The 27526-nt window shown below is 37.7% G+C and overlaps 1 protein-coding gene across 1 annotated transcript in view; it reads left to right on the forward strand.

Annotated features, from left to right (window-relative positions):
• The window catches only part of CDC5L (cell division cycle 5 like), a 62079-nt gene extending 34772 nt beyond the window's left edge, over positions 1 to 27307 (forward strand). The window contains exons 11-16 of the mRNA XM_003923068.4: positions 2065 to 2229; positions 4065 to 4145; positions 4444 to 4686; positions 7643 to 7840; positions 25675 to 25887; positions 26640 to 27307. Of these exons, the coding sequence (XP_003923117.1) occupies positions 2065 to 2229; positions 4065 to 4145; positions 4444 to 4686; positions 7643 to 7840; positions 25675 to 25887; positions 26640 to 26744 (1005 nt within the window). The 3' untranslated portion in view covers positions 26745 to 27307. The remainder of the gene's footprint in view (positions 1 to 2064; positions 2230 to 4064; positions 4146 to 4443; positions 4687 to 7642; positions 7841 to 25674; positions 25888 to 26639) is intronic.
• Positions 27308 to 27526: the final 219 nt, after the last annotated feature.

Here is a 27526-nt window from a genome sequence, read left to right on the forward strand (position 1 = left end):
ATCTATATACCTGTGGATGCCAAAAAAAGACAATGATTTGTAAGACTTGATGAAAGAGGGAATCTTTTGGGCTCAAAACCTACCTTTCCTTATGCTTGCTAGGTTTGTAAATATTGATGTTTGTTGTTGATTTTACTGAAGTTTTCTTCAGCAAGGTGAAGTAGAAAGCTAATGGTAAAAGTTAAGTTTTGCTTCTGCCCATGTAATCACATTTATTACTTTGCTATTGGGTCTTATTATCTGGTGCCACAGAAATCATTGTGACATTAAAAAAATAACTTCTAATGATACTGGCTTGCTTTCATTCTAAAATTAATTCTAACCTCATGTATATATTTGGTTGATTTTTATATGTTTTTTTGTTTTTTTTTTTCTTTGGGACGGAGTTTCGCTCTTGTTACCCAGGCTGGAGTGCAATGGCGCGATCTCGGCTCACCGCAACCTCCGCCTCCCGGGTCAGGCAATTCTCCTGCCTCAGCCTCCTGAGTAGCTGGGATTACAGGCACACGCCACCATGCCCAGCTAATTTTTTGTATTTTTAGTAGAGACGGGGTTTCACCATGTTGACCAGGATGGTCTCGATCTCCTGACTCGTGATCCACCCGCCTTGGCCTCCCAAAGTGCTGGGATTACAGGCGTGAGCCACCGCGCCCGGCCCTTTTATATGTTTTTTTAAAAGTCCAAATTGATACCAACTAAAGCTACCTCTGACTGTATACATAAGAATTAAACGTTAAGAACTTCATGCATGCAGAGCATGCATTTGGACATTTGAGGGGATCTAAAGTTGAGTAAAGATCATGTATATATTTGGTTGATTTATATATGTTTTTTAAAGTCCAAATATCAACTAAAGCCACCTCTGACTGGATACATAAGAATTAAACAGATTAAGAACCTCATGCATGCAGAGCATGCATTTGGACATTTGAGGGATCTAAAGTTGAATAAAGATGTCCTTTGTCCTAAGGAAATTTATATTCTGGAGAGATTGGCAGTACTAAACTAAGTCCAAAAATAATTGTAATATCAGAACAGAATAAGCCCTTTAAGTAAAACCAATGTGTTTAGGGTAAAGAAAGGAATAATCACATTTGTTGGGTAACAGGAAAGCCTTAAATGAGGAGGTAGGTTCTGAAGGAATATGGAGGCTGTCCCAGAGGGAGACCACAATATGAGTGAGCACGGAGGATGTTTTAGACATAACAACCCTGTGGAGCACGGAGGGTGTTTTGGACATAACAACGCATCTGTTCCTCACACCTAGTACATGTTAGGAGTAGTGGGAAATGAGGCTGGAAAGCTGAGCTGAGGATGTGGTAAGGATATACTGGGAAAACTCTGGGTATTAGGAGGCTTTTTTGGGAACCAGGACTTGACTCTCTTTTGCCTACATGGGATTTAGTATTTCTATTAAAAATAAACACACACATACAAATTCAGGTATCTTTCAGAGTGCGTTTTATTAGTCCAAGGACAAACTAACTTTTGAACCTGTTCTTCTCATTTGCTGTTACATTTCAGTGTCAGAAATGTATTCCCTCAAATGAAAATCGTAGTGGTCTTTTTTCTGCCCTGGCCTCAAAGCTTCTATTGGAATATCCCAGAGTATCTTCAGTAATCACAAGTGAAAGTTTTCGATTGGTTTGAATGTTGGGAATAAGGAAGAATAGAAAATAAACAAAAGACTTACCTTCGTTCTGAAGTCAGGATCATTTTTCTAGAATTTAATATTAGACTGATTTTTTTGAGACTTTTTTTTCTCTTCCTATAATTTTTAAGTTTTCTAGATACATAGTAGCTGTATATGTTTATGGGGTACATGAAGTATGTTGATATAGGCATGCATTTGTAATAATCACATCATGGAAACTGGGGTTTTCATCCCCTCGTACATTTAACCTTTGTATTAGAAGCCATCCAGTTATACTCTTAGTTATTTTGAAAGGTACAGTTATTTTGACTAGAGTCACCCTGTTGTGCTGTCAGTTTCTAAGAGACTCATAAAATACTGATTGAATATTTAATGTGTATGAATTGAGAAGGAGTACTTCTTTTCTACAGGAAAGAGAATCTCGAGAACATCTCCGTTTAGGGTTATTGGGCCTTCCTGCCCCCAAGAATGATTTTGAAATTGTTCTACCAGAAAATGCCGAGAAGGAGCTGGAAGAACGTGAAATAGATGACACTTACATTGAAGATGCTGCCGATGTGGATGCCCGAAAGCAGGTGGGTAACTGCTCTGAAAGAAGTGTGAGTTTGGCTGAATGTGTCAGTAGGCGCGAAGAATGAAGAATAGCTATTAAATGTCTCAAGATCTTTACCTATTTCTTTTTTTTTTTTTTTTTGAGATGGAGTTTCGCTGTTGTTACCCAGGCTGGAGTGCAATGGCACGATCTCGGCTCACTGCAACCTCCGCCTCCTGGGTTCAGGCAATTCTCCTGCCTCAGCCTCCTGAGTAGCTGGGATTACAGGCACGTGCCACCATGCCCAGCTAATTTTTTGCATTTTTAGTAGAGACGGGGTTTCACCATGTTGACCAGGATGGTCTCGATCTCTCGACCTCGTGATCCACCCGCCTCGGCCTCCCAAAGTGCTGGGATTATAAGCTTGAGCCACCGCGCCCGGCCTTTCTTTTTAATATTGAAAAAAATTTTGAAAGTAACTAACGTCATTAATAAGGAATACTCATTTACATAATTAATATACTCACAATATTTTGATGGACATTCTTAAAAATGTATATGGAAATTTAAGTACATTCTGTCAAATTCATTATGCTTCTCTAAAATACATATAGGAAGTCTTTTAGACATTGCTTCAGTCTAGCAAAGAAAAGATGTTATTGGTTAGTCTTAAAAACAAATACATCTTGGTTCCTTGGCAGTGCAATGGTAGGAGCCTGTAGTCCCAGCTACTGGGGAAGCCGAGGTGGGAGGATCCTTTGGGCCCAGGAGTTTGAATCCAGTCCGGGCAACATAGTAAGACCTCTATCTAAAATGGAGTTGGACGTTTAGAGTATGTCAGAATAATATTAGTAACACTTTGTAGTAATATGTCTTATATATAATTATTTTTTTATTTGCACATAATAGCACAGTGATATAAATAGGATTGGTATTACAGGTTGAACATTGCTAATCCGAAAATCCAACATCTGAAATGCTCCAAAGTTCAAAATTTTTCGAGAGCTGACATGACACTCGAAAGAAATGCTCATTGAAGCTTTTTGGATTAGAGGTGCTGAACTTGTTAGTATAATGCAGATGTTCCAGAACCTGAAAAAAATCAGAAGTCTAAGATATTCTTGTGCCAGATATTTCTGATAAGGAATACTCAATAAGCTCAGATGAATTCAGGTCTCATGGTCTCAACTTTCTCAGGTCTCATGGTGGGTAAGTGGTAAATCCTAAACTAGAACTGGTATTGTATGACCCCTTTCAGTAAGTCTTGCTGCAGTCCATTGCTGGAGGATTTTAGGAACCTTTAATCTCAGGGGATTGGAGTGAGAATGACATCAGTGGAAATAATACTTTAGAGGGGACCCATGTGAATGTGCTTTTCATTGGGGAACAGAGGCTCATACTTTTTGTGTTTAGGTCTCAGCTACTTTGAGTTCCATTGACTCCTTCAGAAATGGCATGAAATTTTGATGTGTTACCCCACATTATTCATAACAATTAAGAAACATACATTTTTTGGCTGGCTTTTTGAATTAAAAGTCAGTAATTTGGGGTGAAAGGGAAGAAAGAGTTGTGTTGCGAGAGTCTCTTCAGAGTTTACATTTTCCATTTGGATGAGAAAAGTTTGTTATGTGTTGGATGAATCCGTGCAAATTTGGAGAATGCTCTCGTAGACAGTGGGAGCTCTTAGTTTCTATTATAATGAGAATGAATAGACATTCATTTTTGTGGCCTTAGCATTGCCTTTCTACAAACTTAAACTGATTTCTAAACTTTTGCTCTTGAACATACGTGATCTTACATACCAAAATGTTTTTAGCTTTACTGAGAGAAGTCAAATACTCTATAGCTGCAATAAAGGATGTAAAAATCATTTTTTAGGCCATACGAGATGCAGAACGTGTAAAGGAAATGAAACGAATGCATAAAGCTGTCCAGAAAGATCTGCCAAGACCGTCAGAAGTAAGTGTTAGAATTTCTGGTTTCGGAAGTTTTAAGTTTCTTTTTATATGGTTGTTGCTTTTTACATCATTCATAAAGACTGTAAAAGAAAATTTCATCTACTTTCTGGAATACAGCAAAGTAGTTCTCAAATCCAGTCTTTAAAATGTTTCACTAGTACTAGTAAGAATTTAGAAGTAAAAAAATAGAAATTGCTTTCAAAAATGTGAAACTGCTATTTAATTCATGCTGTAACAGGTAGTAATGTCAATATGTTGCAGTGATATGTTTGGTAATTGTATTTGTTTTAAATTTTTAGGTAAATGAAACTATTCTAAGACCCTTAAATGTAGAGCCACCTCTAACAGATTTACAGAAAAGTGAAGAACTAATCAAAAAAGAAATGATCACAATGCTTCATTATGACCTTCTACATCACCCTTATGAACCATCTGGAAGTAAAAAAGGCAAAACTGTAGCGTTTGGTACCAATAATTCAGAGCACATTACCTATCTGGAACATAATCCTTATGAAAAGTTCTCCAAAGAAGAGCTGAAAAAGGTATAATTGAGCTGGAATATTTCTGTCTTAAGATTTAGTTATTTGTTAGGTGCTGTGTATCATGGACAAATAATGAACTTATTTTTCCCATTGGTATTTATAAACAACTGAAGTATATGATTAGGAGTTACATGTTTAGATTAAGTGTTATGAAAAGGACATGCTTTAAACACCTCCGTCCCCCATGTTCGGTGTTAGACCTTTACCAAATAAACACCACCAAGGTGTTTTTGTTTCATGGGTATTAATGTCTTGATTTGCAGTTGTTACAGTTGCCATTTTCTGTATTCAGCTCTGCTGTCTCTGAATAAAAATTTGATGCCTTTACTACTAAAACCTTGCTTATTTAGAATAATATGAAGAAGTGGGAGAGAGACTAATATAAAAATGTTTATAGATTAAACCTTTCACTTGCTGAAAGAAAGGAAATACTTGTTTGCTGAATATACTCCTCTTACATGATTTCCCCCTACTTTTTTGGATAAAGACATGAAGAAATGATTTCTTATATGAAGTCTGTGTCTGGTCTTTTCCTCTGTACACATTTTATTCCTTCTGCTTTGATAGAGCAGACAACTGATTGTAAATAGAAATCTCCACAATTGTATAAGAAGATAGAGTGGGTCTCATAGTTGGAAGCAGAGTGGTCATTAGCTTAAGTCTTTTTTTCTTTAGCCTTCAGCCCTGAGGAGCAGTGAGAGACTCATGGATTTGGAGTGAGCTCCTGGTTTCCTAGGATAAAACAAACAAGATTCTTACAAACTCTTCTGTCTTCTCTCCTGCATTCTTCCTCTTTCTTCCCCTCTCACAATTTCTTACTTTGTATTTTCTTTATCACATAAGCAATACATATTTATTACAGGATTTTTAGAAAATAGAGAAAGAAAGGAGGGTTTTGATTTGTATTTCAACAACTTGTCCCTGATTTCAGAATAATTTTGAGTCACTCATTTTTTAGTAAGTGCAGTAGGGAAACTGACATCTGTTGATTGCTTACTCTCTGTCAAGCACATTTAATCATTGCACTGGGATTGAGAATCAGGCTACGAAATTGATACTTGCAGTGTTTCCTCTTTTTAGAGTGAAAATATGAGGGGAAGAGGAATTTAGGAAATAAATTTTCCTAAATTGTATGTATGGAAACTTGAAACAAAGATCACATTGTTGCTTTTGGAGATTCTGTAGAGGATAAACCTTAACAGAATTTATGAAAAATAATAATTATAGGTATTGGTTTGGAATTGTGTGAAACAAAGTAGTTTAAATATTCTCTCATATTTTATTTATCTGTGTATATTTCTCTTTGTTACAAAAAGAATTTGAAGCAGCTATTTACTTAGCAGATTATTTATGAATAGTTTAAAGATAACTTAGCCATATTCTCTCCTAATGATTACGAGATCTGAACTTGTAAATTTTTACTGTGTACAGTTAGAGTAAAATAGCATTTCTCTTTTAATAAAGTGTCAGATTTTCTTTTTCTTTAATGTACTTTAAAGTAGGTTAAAATTGATTTCTTTCCATTATTTTCCTTAAGAGTTAATGTTTTAGGGTCCATTTTATCTTCTATAGACATGAGTTTTCATTTTTTTGTTAAAATTTTTTGTTTATTGATCATTTCTCTTGTTTTTTTTAGATTTTGATGTGTTTATTTTTAATATTACTGGAAAGATTGAAAGGCTTCTGTAAGGCACAGAAGGTGGTTCCCAGTTTTTCATAAGCCATGAAGTACAGGGCTGGAAAAAAATTCATATGCTAATAAAATTCTGTGAGTCTGGCATTGAGCTAGTGTACTGTTCACTTAAGCCTAATAACAAACACATCTGATCTAAGATCAACATCATAATTGTTTGGAAAGCTATTTTCAGCTGAGAAATGGGCTCAGATAAATTACGCAAACTCAGAGGGCTGCTTTAATGGTAAAGCCGTGATTTGAACCCAAGCGGGTCCAGCTATCCCTCTCATTCTGTCATTTTGCACTATTTTCTTTAGTAGTGAACTAAGCTGGTTTATGATCTCATCTGATTCATGCCCCAGTCTCATTATCTGGCAGTTCCTTCAGCATGCGAGAAATGGCACTTGACAAAAAGATGCCTAGTTCCCCTTTGCTAATTATTACGTGAGGTCCTACACTAACGGTGGAGTGGGATAGTGGAAGGAGTACACACAGGTTGATGCCATTTGTATTCTGCCTCATCTGCTTACTAACGATGTGGTCATAACAAGTTGATTAATCTCTCTGAGCCTTAGTTTCATCAGCCTTTTTTTTTCCTTTTTTGGGACCGAGTCTTGTTCTGTCGCACAGGCTAGAGCTCAGTGGTGCAATCCCAGCTCGTTGCAATTTCTACCACCTGGGTTCACGTGTGTGTTTCTTGTGCCTCAGCCTCCTGAGTAGCTGGCATTAGAGGCATGCGCCACCATGCCCCGTTAATTTTTTATTTTTTAGTAGAGACGAGGTTTTGCTGTGTTGGCCAGGCTGGTCTCAAACTCCTGGCCTTGTTATCCGCCCACCTCAGCCTCACAAAGTGCTGGGATTACAGGAGTGAGCCACGTGTTGGGCTTAATTTCATTAGCTTTTAAATGAGGTTAATATTGGCTAATTTGTAAGGTGATTGTGACCTTTGGAGATAATGCAGGTAAAACTTTTAAACCTCGTTTCTTGCAAATAATAGGTACCTGAGAAATGGCAGCTGCTTTAATACTGAGTGAAAGCAAAGGATGTTTATGCTTTTGAGGAAACATGGATGCTTGACTTTTAAAAAGCAATCTGCATTGACTCAAAGGCCTTTTAAGCTATTTTTCCTAGGTATTGTTATCCCCCCTTCCAAAAAAACAAGCAACTGAAATTCCTTGCCTTTGGCTCAAGGAATGAGGGAAAAAATGAGTCTCCTAACACCCTCTGGATATAGCAAGTGTTTGTAGTACTTAAACTTATTGAAATTATTATCGTAAACAGGCCCAGGACGTTTTGGTGCAGGAGATGGAAGTGGTTAAACAAGGCATGAGCCATGGAGAACTCTCAAGTGAAGCTTATAACCAGGTGTGGGAAGAATGCTACAGTCAAGTTTTATATCTTCCGGGACAGAGCCGCTACACACGGGCCAATCTAGCTAGTAAAAAGGACAGAATTGAATCACTTGAAAAGAGGCTCGAGGTTGGTATCCTTTTAAATTTTTAATTTTAAATGTACCTTGATGGAGATAATGAATCAAATAATGCCACTGAAAACAATCTCAGAAAAATACACTGAGATGCTTATTGCCTTTTCAGTTCTTGGAGAAAACTACACTTAAGTGTTAGATCTTCCTTGGCATTGTTCATTGGGTTTTTTATTTGTTTTGTTTTTGTTTTAAAATAATTGTTGGCCTTCATGCCTAAAGAATGCCCTGCAAGTTGACCACAGGTCAATCAGAACCTTTAGATGTGGGAGCAAGGAGCCAAGAAGCCAACACTAGTCACTCAGAAGAGTGTAGGTCATTGCTAGCATAGTCTGTTTGCTCTAAAGAGAAATCTCAGCAGTACCAAGGAGTTTTCTTTTTATAGCAAAGAGAGCACATTTACAAAAGTTAAATATAACTCTCTTCATCCTTGGGTTACTGTAAGTTTGAGTTAGGGAGGACAGAGCTGGGTTCTCTATGTAGTGGCTTCCATGATTTTCCATGTCTCTGAAAATGTTGAAACATACTAGATGCAGTTTCAGGACATGTGGTTTCTCAATATAGTCTGCATATTTTGAGTTCCAGAATCTGCGTAGACATTTTGCAAATGGCATGTAAATTGTGGTTCATAGACCACCAGGCTGCCTTGTGCATTCTTCTTCTTCTTCTTCTTCTTCTTCTTTTTTTGAGATGGAGTCTTTGCTCTGTTGCCAGGCTGGAGTGCAGTGGTGCAATCTCGGCTCACTGCAACCTCTGCCTCCCGGGTTCAATTGATTCTCCTGCCTCGGCCTCCCGAGTAGCTGGGACTACAAGTATACACCACTATGTCCAGTTAATTTTTGTATTTTTAGTAGAGACGGGGTTTCACTATTTTGGCCAGGATAGTCTCAATCTCTTGACCTTGTGATCTGCCCACCTTGGCCTCCCAAAGTGCTGGGATGAGAGGCATGAGCCACTGCTTCTGGCCATGCCTTGTACATTCTTAATGTGAATCCTTAGGGGTGTTTATAAGGCTAAGGTGGGATGGGAGAGAAGGGGTACTTCAGGCAGTCAAATGCAGAAGATGGCCTTGGTTTCCTTTTTTATGTAATTACCAGTTTCCTTTTACAAAAAGCACATCTGAAAATATTTTTATTTGGGGTTAAAGCCAGGAATAGTAAAATCACTTGGGGTGGTTGGGGCTGTGTGGGGCTGGGGAAATGAGGCAGGGGTGGGATGGTGGGGGGAGTGGGGGGGGCGGGGAATGAGCAGGAAAAAGCAGTATCTTTTGATTTGAGTTATTCTGAGTCATAATTTAACCTTTAAGATCGCAGCTGATGTTTAATCTCTGTGAACCTCTTTTTTCCCCAGTTAGTGAGAAATTACTGGTTCTTGGGTAAAGTCTTAGCAGTTCAGTGCTGCTAATTATTTGTATTACCGACTTCCAGCAGGGTGTGCTGTTGCTCTGTGTTGTGATTCAGTGTTAAAGCCAGGGAAAATAGAACATCAGTGGTTAAATTGTAAAGTTACATTTTTTTTGTTGTGTAGGCTTCATTTCTTATAAATGGTAGTTAGCAGTGTAATTGTGAACTAAGGTCAGCATCGTCATTGATTGAAAAGCTATTTGGAAAGCTTCTTTGTATCATTTATATATAAATACTTGGATTTCTTACTTAGTATGAAAATCTTCTCATTTGAGTTGGGTAAACTCTTTTTGCCCGCAAATGGCAAGAACATTTCATGCTTTTTAAAATGGTAGAAAATTTTTTTCTCCCTGAATCTCATTTACTTTGTTGAGGCACTAACTTTCATGACAGCAAATAAATGTGTCACACAGTGAGTGGTGCCATAAAGTACAGTAATTTTTATTTCTGTGTTGAACTGGTCTTATGAATTTTAAAGGGAAAAATACGGAAAGAACGACTGCTGTTCTTTTGGAGATTTATTTGGGTCGTTTATGAGCAACCATTAAAAACATGTGGTTCTCTTTGTTCAGTTCAGTACCAGGAACTGAAATCTTCCGTTGAACTATTTTTGTTGAAGGATTGGTGATTTTGGAGAATATTCATAAAGCAGTCTGAAGTCATTTTTCTTTTCTTGACTTTTGAATAACTTACTTTATTGTTTACCCAGCTAGTTACTTTTAAAGAATACTTAATCAAGTCCTTTAACTTAGTAAACTATGCTTACTTCAAATGAAAGTTCATGAAATCTTTAAAAAAAAAAGCAACTTAAACACCCGAATAAACAAACCCCCCATTTTATTTATATTCATCCCTGATTCAGAACTAGGTTTCTTTTAGCTTGTTTTAGTTTTTGAAGGCACAGTTCTACTGGTTTGAAATACATAAATATTTTATTTCAATTGTGGTAAATCTTTCATTTCAGTTGATTGCTAAATTATAAACATTATTCAAAGTTTGTTGTGGGGAAGGAACTTCAGTTATATTGTATAAACTAAATGCTATACTTAAATTATCCTTTCCACTCTTAGGTTCAGGAGATAAGCCCTTCTCTGCAAGCACTCTATGCCATGGCTGCCAGTGTGTTTGATTTTTGCTGCCATGAACTTTGGAATCGTGAATCTAAATTATGGCCCTATCACTGCCTATCAAGCAAGATGAAATCCAGCTTTGTCGTGGCTGGTGTCTCCTGAATGGATTTAAAAAAGAATGCCCTGGGGTTTATATTGGAGGTTGTCTTTGAGCCATTGCTCATGATTAATATTTGAAACTTAGCACTTAAGTGAAAATCCTTAAGATACTCATTTAAAACTAGTAGTACCATCTCAAATTTTATGTAGAATGTGGTAGAGGATGTATGTGTGCAAGGAGTTTGTTAAATAAATAGAATCAGAAGGTAGCTACAGGTCGGAAATAAGTGGACAAGACTTCTGAATTGTAACCAAGTCTGTGTATTTTATTCTGCTTTGGAGGCAGAATTAAGTTTAGAACCTTGCCAGACTTGTGTGTGTAAAATAAGACAGCAAGAGCAAACACAGCAATGACAGTTAATATAAGGAAAGGAAAAGTTTCATGCTGAGGCCATTTTTACATGGTGGCAAAAAGCCCAGGGTATTTTAATAGCCTTAAGGGCACTAAGATACATTGTAGGAGAGTAAAGTGATTGCTATTTATAGGGTGTCCCAAATTAATAAGAAAAACTTTATTTCTTTTCAAAAAGTGTTACTTTTTTTAAAAAAGGAGGGATGGCTGTAATTCAGTATAGGAAAAAGTTTCACATATGGTTAAAAATAAAAGAGTTTTAGTAGTTTTATTTATATATACATTCAGTAATTATTACTGCCCACCTACCATGCACTGGACACTGTTCTAGGTCCTGGGGGTAACAGCAAGGAACAAGGCAGACAGGTTCTCTGTGTTTGTGGGCTTCTGTTACCTGGAAAATGCTTCATGTGGAGAACCTCATTTTCTGATGATGCCAGATAAATGAGTCATTACTGTATTTAGGAAGTGCAAATAGAATTTGAAGTGTTCTAATTTGTTTCTACTTTAAGTGGAAATAGGAAATCATCTGAAGACATAATTATTTTGAGTGAAATAATTTCCGGTAGGTGCAAAAGTGAAATGAGAAGTCTGAATTTAGGCCTGCCGTTAAATTTAATAGTATTTGAAATAGTATCTAAACTGCTGGTTGAGGAAGTTTGGCTGAAAAGTAGATTTTGTCATGTTAGTTATAAAAATGGAAAGGCTTTCCTTAGAGATAGAAAGTAGGTCCAGAAGAAATACTACTACTCTGTAATTTACTGGCATAGTCAACTGTAGTCAAGAAATATTCTATAACATTGACTTCTTAGAAATAAAGTAACTTAAAGAACACAGATAACTCACTTAAAATCTTTCTCAGTGTATTCGTAGAATCCTTAGGAGGACCCTCTGACTCGTCTGAAGGTTATATTTCTGCAAAATTGGCTGCACAGTAGATCTCATTTTCTCAGTGATTTTCATTATGAAGTCAGGTGTTTTTAACACAGGAAAAAATGTCCTTAATACTTTAAAGAGGGAAAACTTAGGGCAAGGATTTAGTTAGTGGACAGCTCTGGGTAGAGGGCTGTATGTTGTCAGATATCAGCAGGTTTATCCTTATATTGTCTTGTGTAGGGGTGGGGCAAGTGACTTGTGGTACAGGAGAGGAGTTCATAGTACTTTGGAATACTCTCTCTTTCCCAAATTCTGTTCTCTGCCATGATCCTTACAGTCATTGACAGATTTCGTAGTGGTCTCTGGTAAGAACTCTATGAGCTGGACCAGAGATCTTGATATAACCAGGTTGCTTCTGTTACGCCTCAACATGAATTGAATTTGTTTTATCCAGTTTACATGTTTCACTTCCGAATGTATGCAGATGTAAAGTGTTCTTGCATTGTTTTGTTCGTGTATTACTGTTCTTGGAAAGGTTTTTAGTAAGGTTTTACCTTCCTGGTTAGCATGCTTTTCAGGGATGCAGTCTGATGGTTGCTAACTCAGAGATGCTAACAATAATTACTTTCTTGGACCTGCATCTCATCAGTATAGAGAAGGTTCGCTGATTAAAAAAAAAATGCTGGTAAGTGGTATAGAGATTAAAGGAGAATCACTCGTGGACTCCTGTTTGCAAACGTTTTTGTGCTCGAGCCACATCTTTACTATTGTGGGATCATATTGCTGAATGATGGACTGGGAAGTGGAGCTCCCATTGACTGCATATTTATTTTGGGTATCCTTAAACCTGTTTTTCCAGTGGCATAAGGTTATGTTCTGGGCCCCCAAGTAAGAGTTTCAGTGAGGGGTGTTCTTAATGTTTCTGAACCTTACTGTAACAGACTTCAACTTAAGACAGTATTGGAGACCCAAGGATAATGTGTTTATTTTGGAATTACTTAAGCTTAGTAACCTTAACAAACTTAGTGAGCTTGAAAGTAACAATTACACTTTTATAAGTCCCATACAGCTCCCTTTTGTAATGACCCAAGGAAACACTTACGGTTCTACTGATTCATCTCCTGGGGACCATCAGTTTTCCATTGGTTTCTGGCCAGTCTTTTTTAGACAGTTTCTCTTCTATGCATTTAAAAAAATAACATTTCTAGGTGTTTTTCTATAAATAATAGCTGTGCTTTGTAGAAGTCTAAAAAGAAATAGAAAACATGAAGAAAAGGAACCTACTATCCAGACATAATCACCTTAAACATTGTAGTGTATATGCGCACAAACACCCCCACGTTCTCCCATGTATCCTTTTTTTTTTTTTTAAATGTGTGGATGAAAGTGTCTAAAACTAAATGGGATCATCATATTCTACATTTTTCCTTCAGTAGTTGTAAATATGATTAAACACTAGTTATGTTCCACCCTACTTCTAAAAAGGTGGTAAATGGAACCCTTTTTTCCCGTAAATTTTTTTGAGAGATGTTTATTTTCTTATAGTTTTATAGCTTATTAATAAAAGAATTTAGAATTTTAAAATACAAACTGGGGAAAGTAAAAGCTTTTCTCAGATGTCAGAATTCTTATAAGTGGGTTACCTTTAGGTGAAAATCTAAGTCAGGGAAAGAATGATGGGCAGAATCGCTAATTAAGGTCTTATTTCTTGTTTACATGTGTCTAGAATAATTTATTTTTCAGGGAGCTGTCTGGTGACATTTAAGCCATTCAGTTCCACAGCTTAAATTTTTTCAGGCATGTTTGCATTTCAGGCACTGAGCCAAGGAAGACTTTCAGTTTGCTAGCAGTGGTGTGGCCAGTGTATTGGACTTTCAAGTAGGGCACAACTGCATGGCATCGTCCCCTGGTGACTGTGGCCTAGGGCAAGCCGCAAAGCGACTCAGTGATGACACCAGCAGTTGAGCCCTACTTACCCTCTCTGGGTCTTAACATTTTCCTATCTGTAAAAATTGGGCGAGTAATAGTTTCATTTGATAGAAGTGTGTTTTTGAGATAATGTAAGATTAAATGAGATACTATGTGATTAGCACAGGCGTCCCCAAACTACGGCCCACGGGCCGCATGCGGCACCCCGAGGCCATTTATCCAGCCCCCCGCCGCACTTCAGGAAGGGGCACCTCTTTCATTGGTGGTCAGTGAGAGGAGCACAGTATGTGGCGGCCCTCCAATGGTCTGAGGGACAGTGAACTGGCCCCCTGTGTAAAAAGTTTGGGGACCCCTGAATTAGCAGATAGCAGGTTTTAGTAAATGGGAGTTCTCCTCCCATGTCTCTTCAGGTCTGTATCACTCTTAGAGTTACCTAAATTGGATTATACTTGGTTTGATACCATGAGGTATTAGGAACTAACCTCACTTTAAACAACAGTAAATTTGTTATATTTTTTATAGTCTGTAAATTTTGAGAAATGTCTGAAATTTGAGACATGGGCTGATTTTAGGAGGGAGATTGCTGTACTGAGTGAGGCTTAAAACTCAGATTTTAGTTAGTGTAAATAGATTTTACATAATTGTGGATTTTAATCTAACATTTTATGTATATATTTTGGTGTGTTGAAATAGTTGACGTAGTTGTAAATTTTAATGTCTCCATTATATTTCATTACATTAATGTTTCATGGTTTGTGGTATATGGTCTTGAGAAAGTAGCCTTTAGAGTAGATAGAGTATTCAATTCGACTTAAAAAAATCTTCTATTACAAGAATTTTCAAACATACACCAAAGTATACTGGTGTAATGAATCTTCATGTATTCACACCCAGCTATGACAGTCATCAGTCGTAGCCACTCTTGTTTCCCCATCATCCTTCCTTCCACTACTATTTTGAAGCAAATTTTAGATACTGTATTATGAAATAGAATTACGATGCATGAAATATCTCAGCTTGGTCTTCCTACCCATTTGTATGTGAATATATTCTTGTTAATTTCCTGTTTTGAATTGAAGTTTACCCTTTCATATTTGATCAAGTCAGCTTTAATTGTATCAAATGTTGGTCTACTTTACGTTCCTATTAGTGATAGTGAACTTTATTTAATGAATTTTGTGCCAGTAAGGTGTCCATCAGGGCAGTTGTAGTGCTTGCTTTAAAAAATTTAGAAGTGTGAATCTGGTTAAATCTGAGTCTGATTTTCCCTTTTTCTTTGAATTTTAGGATATAAAGTTTTATACTGTCTTGCACTTCAGTGTTGTTTCTGTGTGTGTGTATGAGTGTTAGGAGGAGCTGGCCTGATTTAAAGTTGTGCTTTCCCTATATGCAGGTACATTTCATACTTGAGGTTTATTAGCTTGAAAAAAGCAGAAACTGTAGGTTAGGATTTTTCCTCTTAAAGCATGTTGAGCAGTCATAGGTTGAGCATTTTACAAAGCATGCAGATACCTTCCTTTGTGTTTTAGTAATCAAATGACAAGTGTAAGATAACTGAGCTTAACTTGAGTATTAACAGCTGTATTCCATTTCTTCTTTATATGTTTAATTACTACATAGTTATTTGGCTAAATTAATTTTTTCCTGTGCTTAATTTTCGTACAACTTATGTCCATATTTGATTGGAACCTTAGCACAATATTTGAGCCAGAAGACTTAAAAAGCTTGAGCTAAATGAAATAAAATTGTTGACATTAAATGAAAGCTAACAGCTTTGAAGTTTTAAAATCTGATGGTTTGAGAATAATAACTCCACTGGATGAGGTGAGGTAATTCTAAGATACAGGGTACTGGTAATACTAAATGTACCTTGATGACTAATTAAGCGGTTTCTGAGTATAGGTATTATGCCATTACACCAATTTGGAAATGGACTATCCCTGGAGCACAGTGTATACCTAATTGAGTTATCTTAACCAATGAAAATGTTCATTTGTATGACTAATTTTTAAAAAGTATTGTATGTATTTGACATTGTTTGCTCTTAAGGGTTTTGGAATGTATGTTTGAATCCAGATGTGACTGGAGTAGGTAATATGGGTATTCTTAGAACATGCTGAATTGTTTTTCTTTTTTGGAGATAGGGTCTTGCTCTGTTGACCAGGCTGGAGTGTAGTGGTGTGATCATAGCTCACTGCTGCCTCTAACCTCCCAGGCTTGGGTGATTCCTGCCTCAGCCTTCCAAGTAGCTGGAACCACAAGGATGCACCACCATGTCTGGCTAATTTCTGTATTTTTTGAGAGGCGGTGTTTCACTGTGTTGTCCAGATTGGTCTCAAACTCTTGGGCTCAAGTGATCCACCTGCCTTGGTCTCCCAGAGTGCTAGAATCACAGGTGTGAGCCACTGTTGCCCGGCTGAACATTCTAAATTATAGAATAAGGAACTTGAATATAATTTGATGGATTTAGTTGTTCATAGCTTATTGGAAATGAGGACTTTTTGGTAGGTATAGTTGAGGAAACAATTGATACCTAGCTCTAATGACTCTGGCTAAACCAGAGTTTGTCATCCTAATTGCCTGTTAGAATCATATGGGAGCTTTTAAGAACACAAAAGTCTGACTCCATTTAAATCAGAGTCTCTGAGGTTAGGGCACTGGTGCTGGTAGATTTAAAAACTCCACTGGTAATTCTGAAGTTGAGTTGTGGTTGAAAACCACTGGCTTAAAAAGACATACTCCAGAAATATTTGAAGTGGAAGTGAGTGTGTACAAATTATTGTCTTCTCTCTTTGATGGTGTTGTAAAATTTATGTGATGGAAGTTTTGTCTTTTTTTTTTTTTTTTCTAATTCCATCCTGCTGCCACCTTTCTAGAACTTATACTCAGAAGGTACTCTTGATTTCTGGGGGGATATTTTTGCATTTTGTATTCAGAAGAATTGAACATGGAGGTATTTTATTTTCTCCTATGGAGGTAATGTTTCTACTACTAGTATACCTTTTTTTTTTTTTTTTTTTTTTTTTTTTTTTTGCCAGTCTGGAGTGCAATGGCGCGATCTCAGCTCACTGCAACCTCTGCCTCCTGGGTTCAAGTGATTCTCCTGCCTTAGCCTCCTGAGTAGCTGGGACTATAAGTGCACACCACCATGTCCAGTTAATTTTTGTATTTTTAGTAGAGACAGGGTTTCACTATTTTGGCCAGGATGGTCTCGATCTCTTGACCTTGTGATCTGCCTGCCTTGGTCTCCCAAAGTGCTGGGATTACAGGCGTGAGTCACTGTGCCTGGCAGTAGACCTTATTTTTTTAATAGCCTTACTGAGATAGAAATTACATACCATAAAGTTCAGACCATTTAAAGTGTATGGTTCAGTGGCTTTTAGTAAACTCACATAGTTGTGCAGCCATTATTAGAACACTGATAACCTCAGAAAGAGATTATGTATCAGCAGTCACTCCCCATTTCCCGCAACCTGCCTACCCCTAGGCAACAATCAATCTACTTTTTGTATCTATAGATTTGCCTATTTTGGACATTTCACATAAGTAGTATCATATAATATGTTGTCTTTTGTGATGGGCTTCTTTCATTTAACATGCTTTCAAACGTCATCCATGTGGTAGCATCTATTAGTATTTCTTTTTATGGCTGAGTACTATCCCATTGTGTGGATGATACCACATTTTGTTTATCCATGTAACAGTTGATGGATATTTGGGTTGCTTCTACATTTTACCTATTATGAATAATGTTGCTTTAAACATTCGTGTACAAGTTTTCATGTGGACATGTTTTCATTTCTCTTGGGAAATACTAGGAGTGGAACTGCTGGATCAGATACTTAAGATACTTCCTTCACGTGGTTTGAACTTCAGGGCTAGAAAATCTTCTCCTAGAGTTGGGAAGCACCATGAGTCCATGTTCTGATACTATTTTTACACTGTAGGACAGAGGTCCAGTGTGTGTTATTGGGTCTCATGGTCCACCAGGGGCAAACTCCTCACTTAAAGAAGGACCAGCTGGTTTTCCTTGTTGTATTTCCAGGAAAGGGTCTACCTAGACTTTTACTGAAGATGGAATTTTTTTTTTTTTTTTTGAGACGGAGTTTCGCTCTTGTTACCCAGGCTGGAGTGCAATGGCACGATCTCGGCTCACCGCAACCTCCGCCTCCTGGGTTCAAGCAGTTCTCCTGCCTCAGCCTCCTGAGTAGCTGGGATTACAGGCACGTGCCACCATGCCCAGCTAATGTTTTGTATTTTTAGTAGAGACGGGGTTTCACCATGTTGACCAGGATGGTCTCGATCTCTCGACCTCGTGATCGACCCGCCTCGGCCTCCCAAAGTGCTGGGATTACAGGCTTGAGCCACCGCGCCCGGCCTGAAGATGGAATTTTAACGAAGCTTTTAAAGCCTCATTCTTTTACTCCCTTAATTATTAGGGAAAAGAGCAAAATGTTTGAACTCTTAATATCTGGAAAATAATAGTAATCAGACCTGACATTTGTTGACTGCTTATTCTGTGCCAGGCGCTGGGCAGCTGAGGCTTTTTGTGTCTGTCATCTTATTTAAGCTTCATAACAACTTGTAGCAATGACTGCCGTTTTACTGATAAAGAAATGGAGACACACAGGTTAAATAACTTTCATCAGGTCAAAACAGCTGGGCAGCAGTGCTGGGTTGTAAGAGTGACTCACTCTTACCCACTATACTGTGCTGCCTGCCCTTACCCAGTATGTCCTGACTCTTTTAGGAGACACATAATCATTGCCATGGAACTTGGTTTGATTTATCAGAGGTTCATTTATAAAGAACATTAGCAGTTTTCATGAATTTATTCAAGTAAATTGCAGAGGAGTAAAAGCTTTTATAAAAATCTGAAGAAATGCATGGTTTTAAAGGAGCTTCATTTAAATTAATTTTAGATCCATCTCATGTTTGTAAGGCACGTGCATGCAGTGTTACTCGTACCCTGCCTCCACCTTCCATGGGCTTATTTGACTCTGACTTGTAATAAACTAAGCTGGAGATGGATAGATATGAACTAGTATGGTACTACTTTTCCAGTAGAAATATATTTTAAGTTTTGAGGGACACTACTTTTTTTTACATTCTTACTTATAATCATAAAGCATTGAGATTGAACTTTTTTAAAGATCAGATGTTATGCATTGAAGTGGGTATTTCAGAGTTGTTATCATGGGAAGCTACATACTTGTTTTAGAACTCTACAAATACGATTATATTGAGTGTAAACTTTTAGAAAACATCGTAGGTACAGTTTTCATATCAGAATTCCGCATTTGACAGTATTTTCACCATGGTACCATATCTGCTTATTTACCCTCCCCCCCACGACATTTACTGTCTTAGAAAAAAGTATGTACATAGCTCTCTTTCTGTCTCTTTACAGGTTGTTCTTAGTTACATTATTTTGAATTACAGAGTATCATTTGGCTACACATTATTCTGAAACTACCTACTTTTAGCTACTTATGGAATCACCTGATGGAATTAGTTGGAGAGAGAAGAATGGAGAGAGAGACAGGAAAAGGTGTCGGGGAGACGGGAGGAAGCAGGGAATAGACAGACATAAAGAAAATTAATACAGATTTACTAATTATTCCAAAGGCTTTGACCTCACAAGTGTAAGTGTTGTTATGTTGCACAAGCATTTGCAGATTATTTTAAAATGTGAAGTGATCATATCATGGGGATGTAGAACAGGGTCCCCAATCCCCAGGCTGTGGACGAGTACCAGTCTGTGACCTGTTAGGAACCAGGCTGCACAGTAGGAGGTGAAGCACAGGCAGGCCAGTGAAGCTTTCTCTGTATTTACAGTACTCCCCATCACTTGTATTGCTGCCTGAGCTCCACCTCCTGTCAGATTAGCAGTGGCATTAGATTCTCATAGGAGCATGAAGCCTCTTGAGAACTGCACAGGTGAGGGATCTAGGTTGCACGCTCCTTATGAGAAGTTAATGCCTGATGATCTGTCACTGTCTCCCATCACCCCCAGAAGGGACTGTCTAGTTGCAGGAAAAAAAGCTCAGGGTTCCCACTGATTCTGCATTATGGCAGGCTATATAATTATTATATATTACATTGTAATAATAGTAGAAATAAGGTGCCCAATAAATGTAATGCACTTGAATCATCTGAAAACCACCCCTACTCCCCACCCTGGTCCTTGGAAAAATGGTCTTCCATGAAACCAGTCCGTGGTGCCAAAAAGGTTGGGAACCACTGGTGTAGAATATATACATAGATACAATATGATGCCGGTGAATTCTGCATTTCATACCTGTTCTGCCTCTTGTTTGACTCTCTAAGCTCAGACTTTGTCTGCCCTATTGTATCAGTTTATTGCCCCTGCTGTATCCAGAGTTTTGTTTAAATCTTCTGTTGTCTCTCTCCTGTTTTTGAGTTTATACATTTAAAAATTATTTTCCTATAATTTTAGAATAATCAGAGAAGGCAGCCTGCCTATACTCAGTATACATATTCAATAGGGAAATTGTCTTGACTTTATGGTATGTTTTAAGTCTTCAAAGTTTAAAAAATATTTTGTTGCTTTATGTAATGTTTATATTTGTGCTCTCTGAGTTTTATGCCAAATTTAGAATTATAACATTGTAAAAATACAGTCATTTTGTAGTTTCAGGGAGTTACGTTTTGATTATAACTATGGTATATTCTAGCTATTAAAAGTGTATCATATGTATAATACAGAAGATGTATAATACTTTTTTTTTTGGAAACTGAGTCTTGCTCTTTTGCTCAGGCTAGAGTGCAGTGGTCTGATCTTGGCTCACTATAACCTCTGCCTCCTGGGTTTAAGTGACTCTCCTGTCTCAGCCTCCTGAGTAGCTGGGACTACAGGTATACACCACTATGCCTGGCTAAATTTTGTATTTTTAGTAGAGATGGGGTTTTGCCATGTTAGCCAGGCTGGTCTTGAACTCTTGACCTCAGGTGATCCACCCACCTTGGCCTCCCAAAGTGCTGGGATTGCAGGCATGATCCACTGCACCTGGCCATATTTTTTAAAGTTCTATTTTAATTGACAAATAATAATTGGATATATTTATGGAGTAAAATGTGATTTTTTTTCCATACACAGAAATGAAATAATTAAATCAGCTAATTAACATATACATCACCTGAAATATGTACCATTTCTTTGTGGAGAGAACATTTAAAATCCGTTTTTTCCTCTCTTGAGACAGAGTCTTGCTCCGTTTTTCCCAGGCTGGAGTGCCGTTGTGTGATCTAGGTTCACTAGAACGTCAGCCTTCTGGGTTCAAGCAATTCTGCCACCTCAGCCTCCAGAGTAGATGGGACTACAGGCACATGTCACCTCACCTGGCTAATTTTTGTATTTTTAGTAGCGATGGAGTTTCACCATTTGGCAAGGCTGGTTGTGAATTTCTAATTTCAAGTGATCCACCCACCTCAGCCTCCCAAAGTGTTGGGATTACATGTGTGAGTCACCATGCCTGGCCTAAAATCCCTTCTTCTGGCTGTTTTGAAATAAACATTATTCTGTGATTACCATGCTGTATAATAGACCACCAGAACCTCTTTTTCCTGTCTAACAGAAACTTTATACCTTTCACCATCTCCCCTTTCCCTGTCTACCACTTACCCCACTATCCTCTGGTAGCCACCATTGTACTGCCTACTTCTATGAGATTAACATTCTTAGATTCCATGTACAAGTTACATCATACAGTATTGGGCTTTCTGTGCCTGGCTTATTGTAGTTAGCAGAATGTCCTCTGTCCATCTGTTGTTGCAAATGACAGGATTTCCTGTTTTTAAAGACTGAATAGTATTCCATTGTATGTCTATACCATATTTTAAAAATCCCTATCTTGGCTGTTGTGGATAATGGTGTAATGAACATGAAAGTGTAGACATCTCTTTTGCTTACTGATTTCGATTCCTTTGGATAGGTATACCAGAAGTGGAATGGCTGGATTGAATGATAATTCTGTTTTTAGTTTTTTGAGGAACCTCCATACTGTTTTCCAAAATGGCTGTTCTAACTTACAGTACCACCAGCAGTTAACAGGGGTTCCCTTTTCTCCACATCCCTTGCCAACACATACTATTTTTCATTTTCAAAAATAATAACCAGTCTAACAACTGTGAGGTAATACCTCTTTGTGGTTTTGATTTGCGTTTCTGTGATAAGAGATGTTAAGCATTTTTTTCATATATCTGTTGACCACTTGTGTGTCTTCTTTTGAGAAAGTCTATTCAGGTCTTTTGCCGATTTTAAAAATAGGGTTATTTGGTTTTTATTGAGTAATTTGAGGGTTTTGTTTTGTTTTGTTTTGGTTTGTTTTTTTTTTTTGGTATATTTTGGGTATTGGCCCCTTATCCAGGCTAGGGCATGGTGGCTCACACGCGTAATCTCAGCACTTTGGGAGGTCTTGTTCTTTTTATTGATTAAAAAGATCTTGTTCTTTTTATTAATAGTCACTCTATGCCTTTTGATTGGGGATGTAATCCATTTACAGAGTAATTATTGATAGGTGAGGACTTAACCAGTGTAAATTGTTTTCTATTTATAGATTCTTTGTTCTATTCTTCTTCTCTTGCTTGTGCTGTGTGTGGGGGGTGGGGTGGTGCTTAATGGCTTTCTGTAGTGATATGCTTTGGATTTTATCTTATTATCTCTTGTGTGTCTATTATAGACTTTTGCTTTGTGGTTAGCTTGAGGCTTTCATAAAACAGTTTATATAACGGTATTTTAAGTTGATAACTTAATTTTGATTGAACACAAACTATACACTTTTACACCCCTTTCTCCCATATGTTTCTGATGTTATACTTAAAATTTTTATATAATTTTTATTCCCTTAACAAATTGTTGTACTTAATAGTTTTGCCTTTTAACCTTTACATTAGAGATATAATTGATTTACTCACTTCCATTAGAGTATTAGAATGTTTTGGATATGACAATGTACATAGCTTTACTAGTGAGTTTTATACTTTAATATATTTTTGTTTACTAATTAGCATTATCTTCCTTCAGTTTAAGAACTCCTTTTAGCATTTCCTATAAGGCGGGTCTTGTGGTGATAAAGTCAGCTTCTGATTGCCTGAGAAAGTCCTTATCATCCATTGGTTTTGAAATACAGGATTGCTGGATATAGTATTCTTGGTTGGCAGTTTCTCTTCCTTTTCTTTTTCTTTTTTTTTTTCTTTCTTTCTTTTTTTTTTTTTTTGAGATGGAGTCTCACTCTGTTGCCCAGGCTAGAGTGCAGTGGCATGATCTCAGCTCACTGCAGCCTCTGCCTCCCGGGTACAAGCGATTCTCCTGCTTCAGCCTCCTGAGTAGCTGGGATTACAGGTGCATGCCACATCCGGCTAATTTTTTTGGTATTTTTAGTAGAGATAGGGTTTCACCATGTTGGTCAGGCTGGTCTTGAACTCCTGACCTCATGATCTGCCTGCCTCAGCCTCCCAAATTGCTGGGATTATAGGTATGAGCCACCGTGCCCAGCTTTTCCTTTTCTTTCTTTTGAGTTTTAAATGTATCATTCCACTCCCCTCTGGCCTGAAAAGTTTCTGCTGAGAAATTTTCTGGTAGTCTTAACGGAGGTTCCTTTATACATGGTGGTATGGTTTTTCCTTGCAGTTTTCAACACTCTGCCATTAGTTTTTGATATTTTAATTGTGATGTGTCTTGGTGGGTCTCTTTGAATTGGTCTTATTTGGTTTCTTTTGGGCTTCCTGGATCTGGCTTTTTATTTCCTTCCCCAGGCTTGGGAAGTTTTCTGCCATTATTTCTTTGAATATGTTACTTGTTTTCTTCTTCTGGCCCTGATAATGCGTAAGTTGTTCTCCATGATGGTGTCCCGTAAGTCTCTTACGTTATCTTTACTCTCTTTCATTATTTTTTCTTTTTGCTCCTGAGATTAGATGATTTCCAGTCACCTGTCTTTTAGTTTACTGATTCTTTCATCTGCTTGAGCTAGTTTGCTGTTGAACCCCCTATATTGAGTTGTTCAGTTTAGTTTTAGTATTTTTCAGATTGATATTTTCTCATTGGTACTTTTAATACTTTCTATCTCTTTGTGGAAGTTCTCAGTTTGTTCTTGCATTGCTTTCTCAACCTTGGTAAGTGTCTTTGTGACCATTATTTGGAATTCCCTGTTAGGTGGTGAATCATACATCTCCAGTTCATTTGGGTTGGTTTCTATTGATTTATTTTCTTCCTTTTTTTTTTTTTAATATATATTTCTGTTTCTTCATTGTTCTTGACTCTCTCTATGTTGGTCTCTGTGCATTACATGGGATAACTGCCTCTCTTAGTCTTCTCAGACTGGCCTTGTGTAGCAGAAGGATCTCACCAATCCATCTAGGTGGAGATTTTAAGATACCTTTTAAATCTTTGTATTTGTTCAGACCGCTGTCTCTATTTTTGCTGCCATATTCTGTCAGTACCCTGTGATTAGTAAGGTAGAAGCCAGAAGCTTAGATATAGCTGGGAAGGTTGAGGTACTGGGTATGTGTCCCAGTTCCTTCTGTCCTCATGTTGAAGTCAGGTGCCTGATTCTTCCACCCTCTCTACAGTAAGCCGTCTCTATGGCAAATGCCTATGCTTGGCTTGTGGCTGCACTCTATGGTCCTGCGGAGATAGCGGCTGGAAGTGGGCTCGTTCCGTGTCTACCTCTTTGTTTTCTGTGGTTTAGGGAGATTCCAGAATGCGAAACCCTGTCACTTCCCATAGCTTAGGTTGTGAAGGGTACAGTCCCTTGTGTGTATGTCGCTATAAAAATGTGGCACTCAGTCTGTGGACAAACTCCTTTTAGGAGGAATGGTTAGGACTGAAATCATCAGTGGGATGTGCTGGAGGAAAGGCTCAGGATATGACAAGTTCCTGCTCAGGCTGCCTGTGGCTACCGTTTGTCTCCCCCATTAGCTCTCTGATGGAAGTTAGAGGCCAGACTGTCAAGTAGCCACTGGAAGAGTATGCAGTTATAAACCCTTTTTGGAGAGAAAATGAGAGCTGCATGTTCCAGATTCTTTTCTTCTCTGCTCCCAGGGAGTGTAGCCCTAGAAAGTATTTGCACACCTGTTTAAAACCACCTCCTTATTTTTTAATCTACAGAGACTTGCATATGTCTAGTCTCTTCCATTACCAGATCTAGGAGATTTAGGATATAATCATTTGAATGGATGCTGTGAAAATTGAGGCATTTGATATGTGGACAAACTCCTTCTAGGAGGAATTAGTAGGCCTAGAGTTATTGCTGGGGCAAGCCAGAGGGAAAAGGCTCAGAAAGTGTCCAGCTGCTGCTTAGGCTGCCAGAAGGCTACTTTTGCACGGTCCCATTAACCCCCCAATGCAAGTTCAAAGCCAGGCTGTCGAGTATCCACTGCAAGACTGTGCCATCAGCTCTTTCCAGGGAGAAATGTGGAGCTTCACATTTTTAGCCCCTTCTTTGCACTGCCGCTAAAGGTTGTAGTCCCCGAAAGTACTTGCATGCCTGATTAAAAGCATCTCTTTGTTCTAGGGATCTAGTGATCTAGGAAGACTTGGCAGTAGATCCCTCAGGTCCCAGAGCCTGGAGATTTAGGATGCAGGCCCTTGGGTGGAAACTGTAAAAGTTGGGTTGCTTGATGTGTGAGCAGACTCCCAGAAGTACATTTTTGAGATACAGATGATGAGGATGGCTTGCAGCTAGTCCCAAAATAAATAATGTTGAATGATAGCAGAAGTCATTTTCAGAAAGTAGACATTAGTTTTTCCCATACTATGACATTCAAGCCCACTTCGTGCTTCAATCATGGGTCAAATTATTATAAATAGATTATAGATTATTTGGGACTCACCTATAAAACCCTTTAGGTGCAAGATAAATCCTTCTTAAGCTTGATACTGTGTTACAGTAGTTGAGCTATAAAGAGTTCTAGTATATTTTTGCTTTGAGGCACGTACATGAACAAATGGTACCTTTTTAGCCCTGTTATTTAATAGCCTGCTTTTCTCATGTATGCTGAGATCTTCCCCTGCTCTCCAGATAAACAGGGGTCACATGACGACAGAAGCCAAGAGAGCTGCAAAGATGGAAAAGAAGATGAAAATTTTGCTTGGGGGTTACCAGTCTCGTGCCATGGGGCTCATGAAACAGTTGAATGACTTATGGGACCAAATTGAACAGGCTCACTTGGAGTTACGTACTTTTGAAGAACTCAAGAAACATGAAGATTCTGCTATTCCCCGGAGGCTAGAGGTAATGTGATATACTGAAGCGTTGCTTAAAGAGTGCTGCAAAGAATTATCAGAGCTGTACTCTTTTTACTTCTCCTATGCTGGCTGTCTCTGAAGTTGGTACTGTCAGGCTTTTAATAATGAGAGCCTAAGTATTTGACTTTCTAGTCTAGAATTGCCTCTGTATAGATGGATAGACCAGGCAAGTTGTAAATACAAAGACCTTCCCTTACTCATCTTCTGTTTTGTATATAGATACATTGTGAAATGGAATACTTAGCTCTTGCAATTTGTCCCCTTGAAACTTAATTGCAACCCATTCATGTAGTTCTTTGAGGGGAAACTAAACCAGTATCTTTTTTTTTTTGTAACTTAGGTTGCTGGGAACATAGCTAGTCCTTCCAAACCATCACATTTCTTTGACCAGGTTTGGATTCAATTATCTACCAAATGTGCATAATAGCTCCTGTCCAGCTAAAGGGCAGTCAGGGCTTCTTGAAGTTCATTTGTGGGTATTGACAGGACAGTAGTGGTTTGTTTATTTGAAGTAGCAGCAGGATTTTACAAGATGGCAAGCATATGACCAAATCAAAGAATGGCTGTAATACTGCTTTTATAGCAAAAGTATTGGATATGTTTGTTTCTCTTTGAGAAATATTTACGTCTTAAGAATCATGATTTAACTCAGCTGGTTTTTAAGATGGTAGAGTACTGTAGATTTTTTTCAGTATAGTTACATCTAAAATAATTACTTAATGTTTTTGTTTCTTTAAGTGTCTAAAAGAAGATGTTCAGCGACAACAAGAAAGAGAAAAGGAACTTCAGCATAGATATGCTGATCTACTGCTGGAGAAAGAGACATTAAAGTCAAAATTCTGAAGTACAGTTTATTATTCTGCCACAGAACGAATTAATTGCCGGTTTTCATACTCTAGAAGGCTGAAACTGATGTTTATCTTCATTGACAAATTAACCCACCATCTGTGGTTTTTCAGTTGTTTATTTTAAATGATATCGATCTTACACATTCTGTGTATAAAGACCCTAACTCCACAGGACGGACATTTTGGGGTTTAAATTATTAAGGCTATCATTCTTTTAGCAATGTCATATTTGCAAACTTTTTTAGTTTTGGCCTTTAATTTAAAAAGCCTAATTTTAAAGTGCTGCCTATGAGTAACTTGAATAAAAACAAAATATAAAAAATTGAGAATGTAGCCTTTTGTTTGAAGTAATTAGATACTTAAGAGTGCCCGCAAACCAGCAGTTCTGTACTCTGTGTCATATTTAATAAGTAACTCTTGGGTAATCAAAATGGTGATCCAGTATCTTAAACACTTAAGAGGCAGTTCTTTGTGGCTTTGTTAGTTTCGGCAAAGAATGGTCATTTCTGTATACGCTGACAAGATAGATTAACTTTTTAGTACCTCAAAAAATTTTTTTTTAAATACTTTAAAGAAGGTCTCTCTGTGCCAGCTACTTATATAATTTATGGGTCATGGCTTAAAATATTTAACTTTTCTTGCTCTATTATTTTCTTGTAAGTATTTTTTGACAAAGGCACTTTAAAAGTTAATTTTGACAAGGCCATTAGACTTAAAGCTCTATGTTTAGTGTAAGAAGTCAATTACTTCAGTGTAGAATTTGGGAAATGGATAGAG

The sequence above is a fragment of the Saimiri boliviensis genome, chromosome 4, assembly GCF_048565385.1.
Source record: "Saimiri boliviensis isolate mSaiBol1 chromosome 4, mSaiBol1.pri, whole genome shotgun sequence".
Taxonomy (NCBI): Eukaryota; Metazoa; Chordata; class Mammalia; order Primates; family Cebidae; genus Saimiri; species Saimiri boliviensis.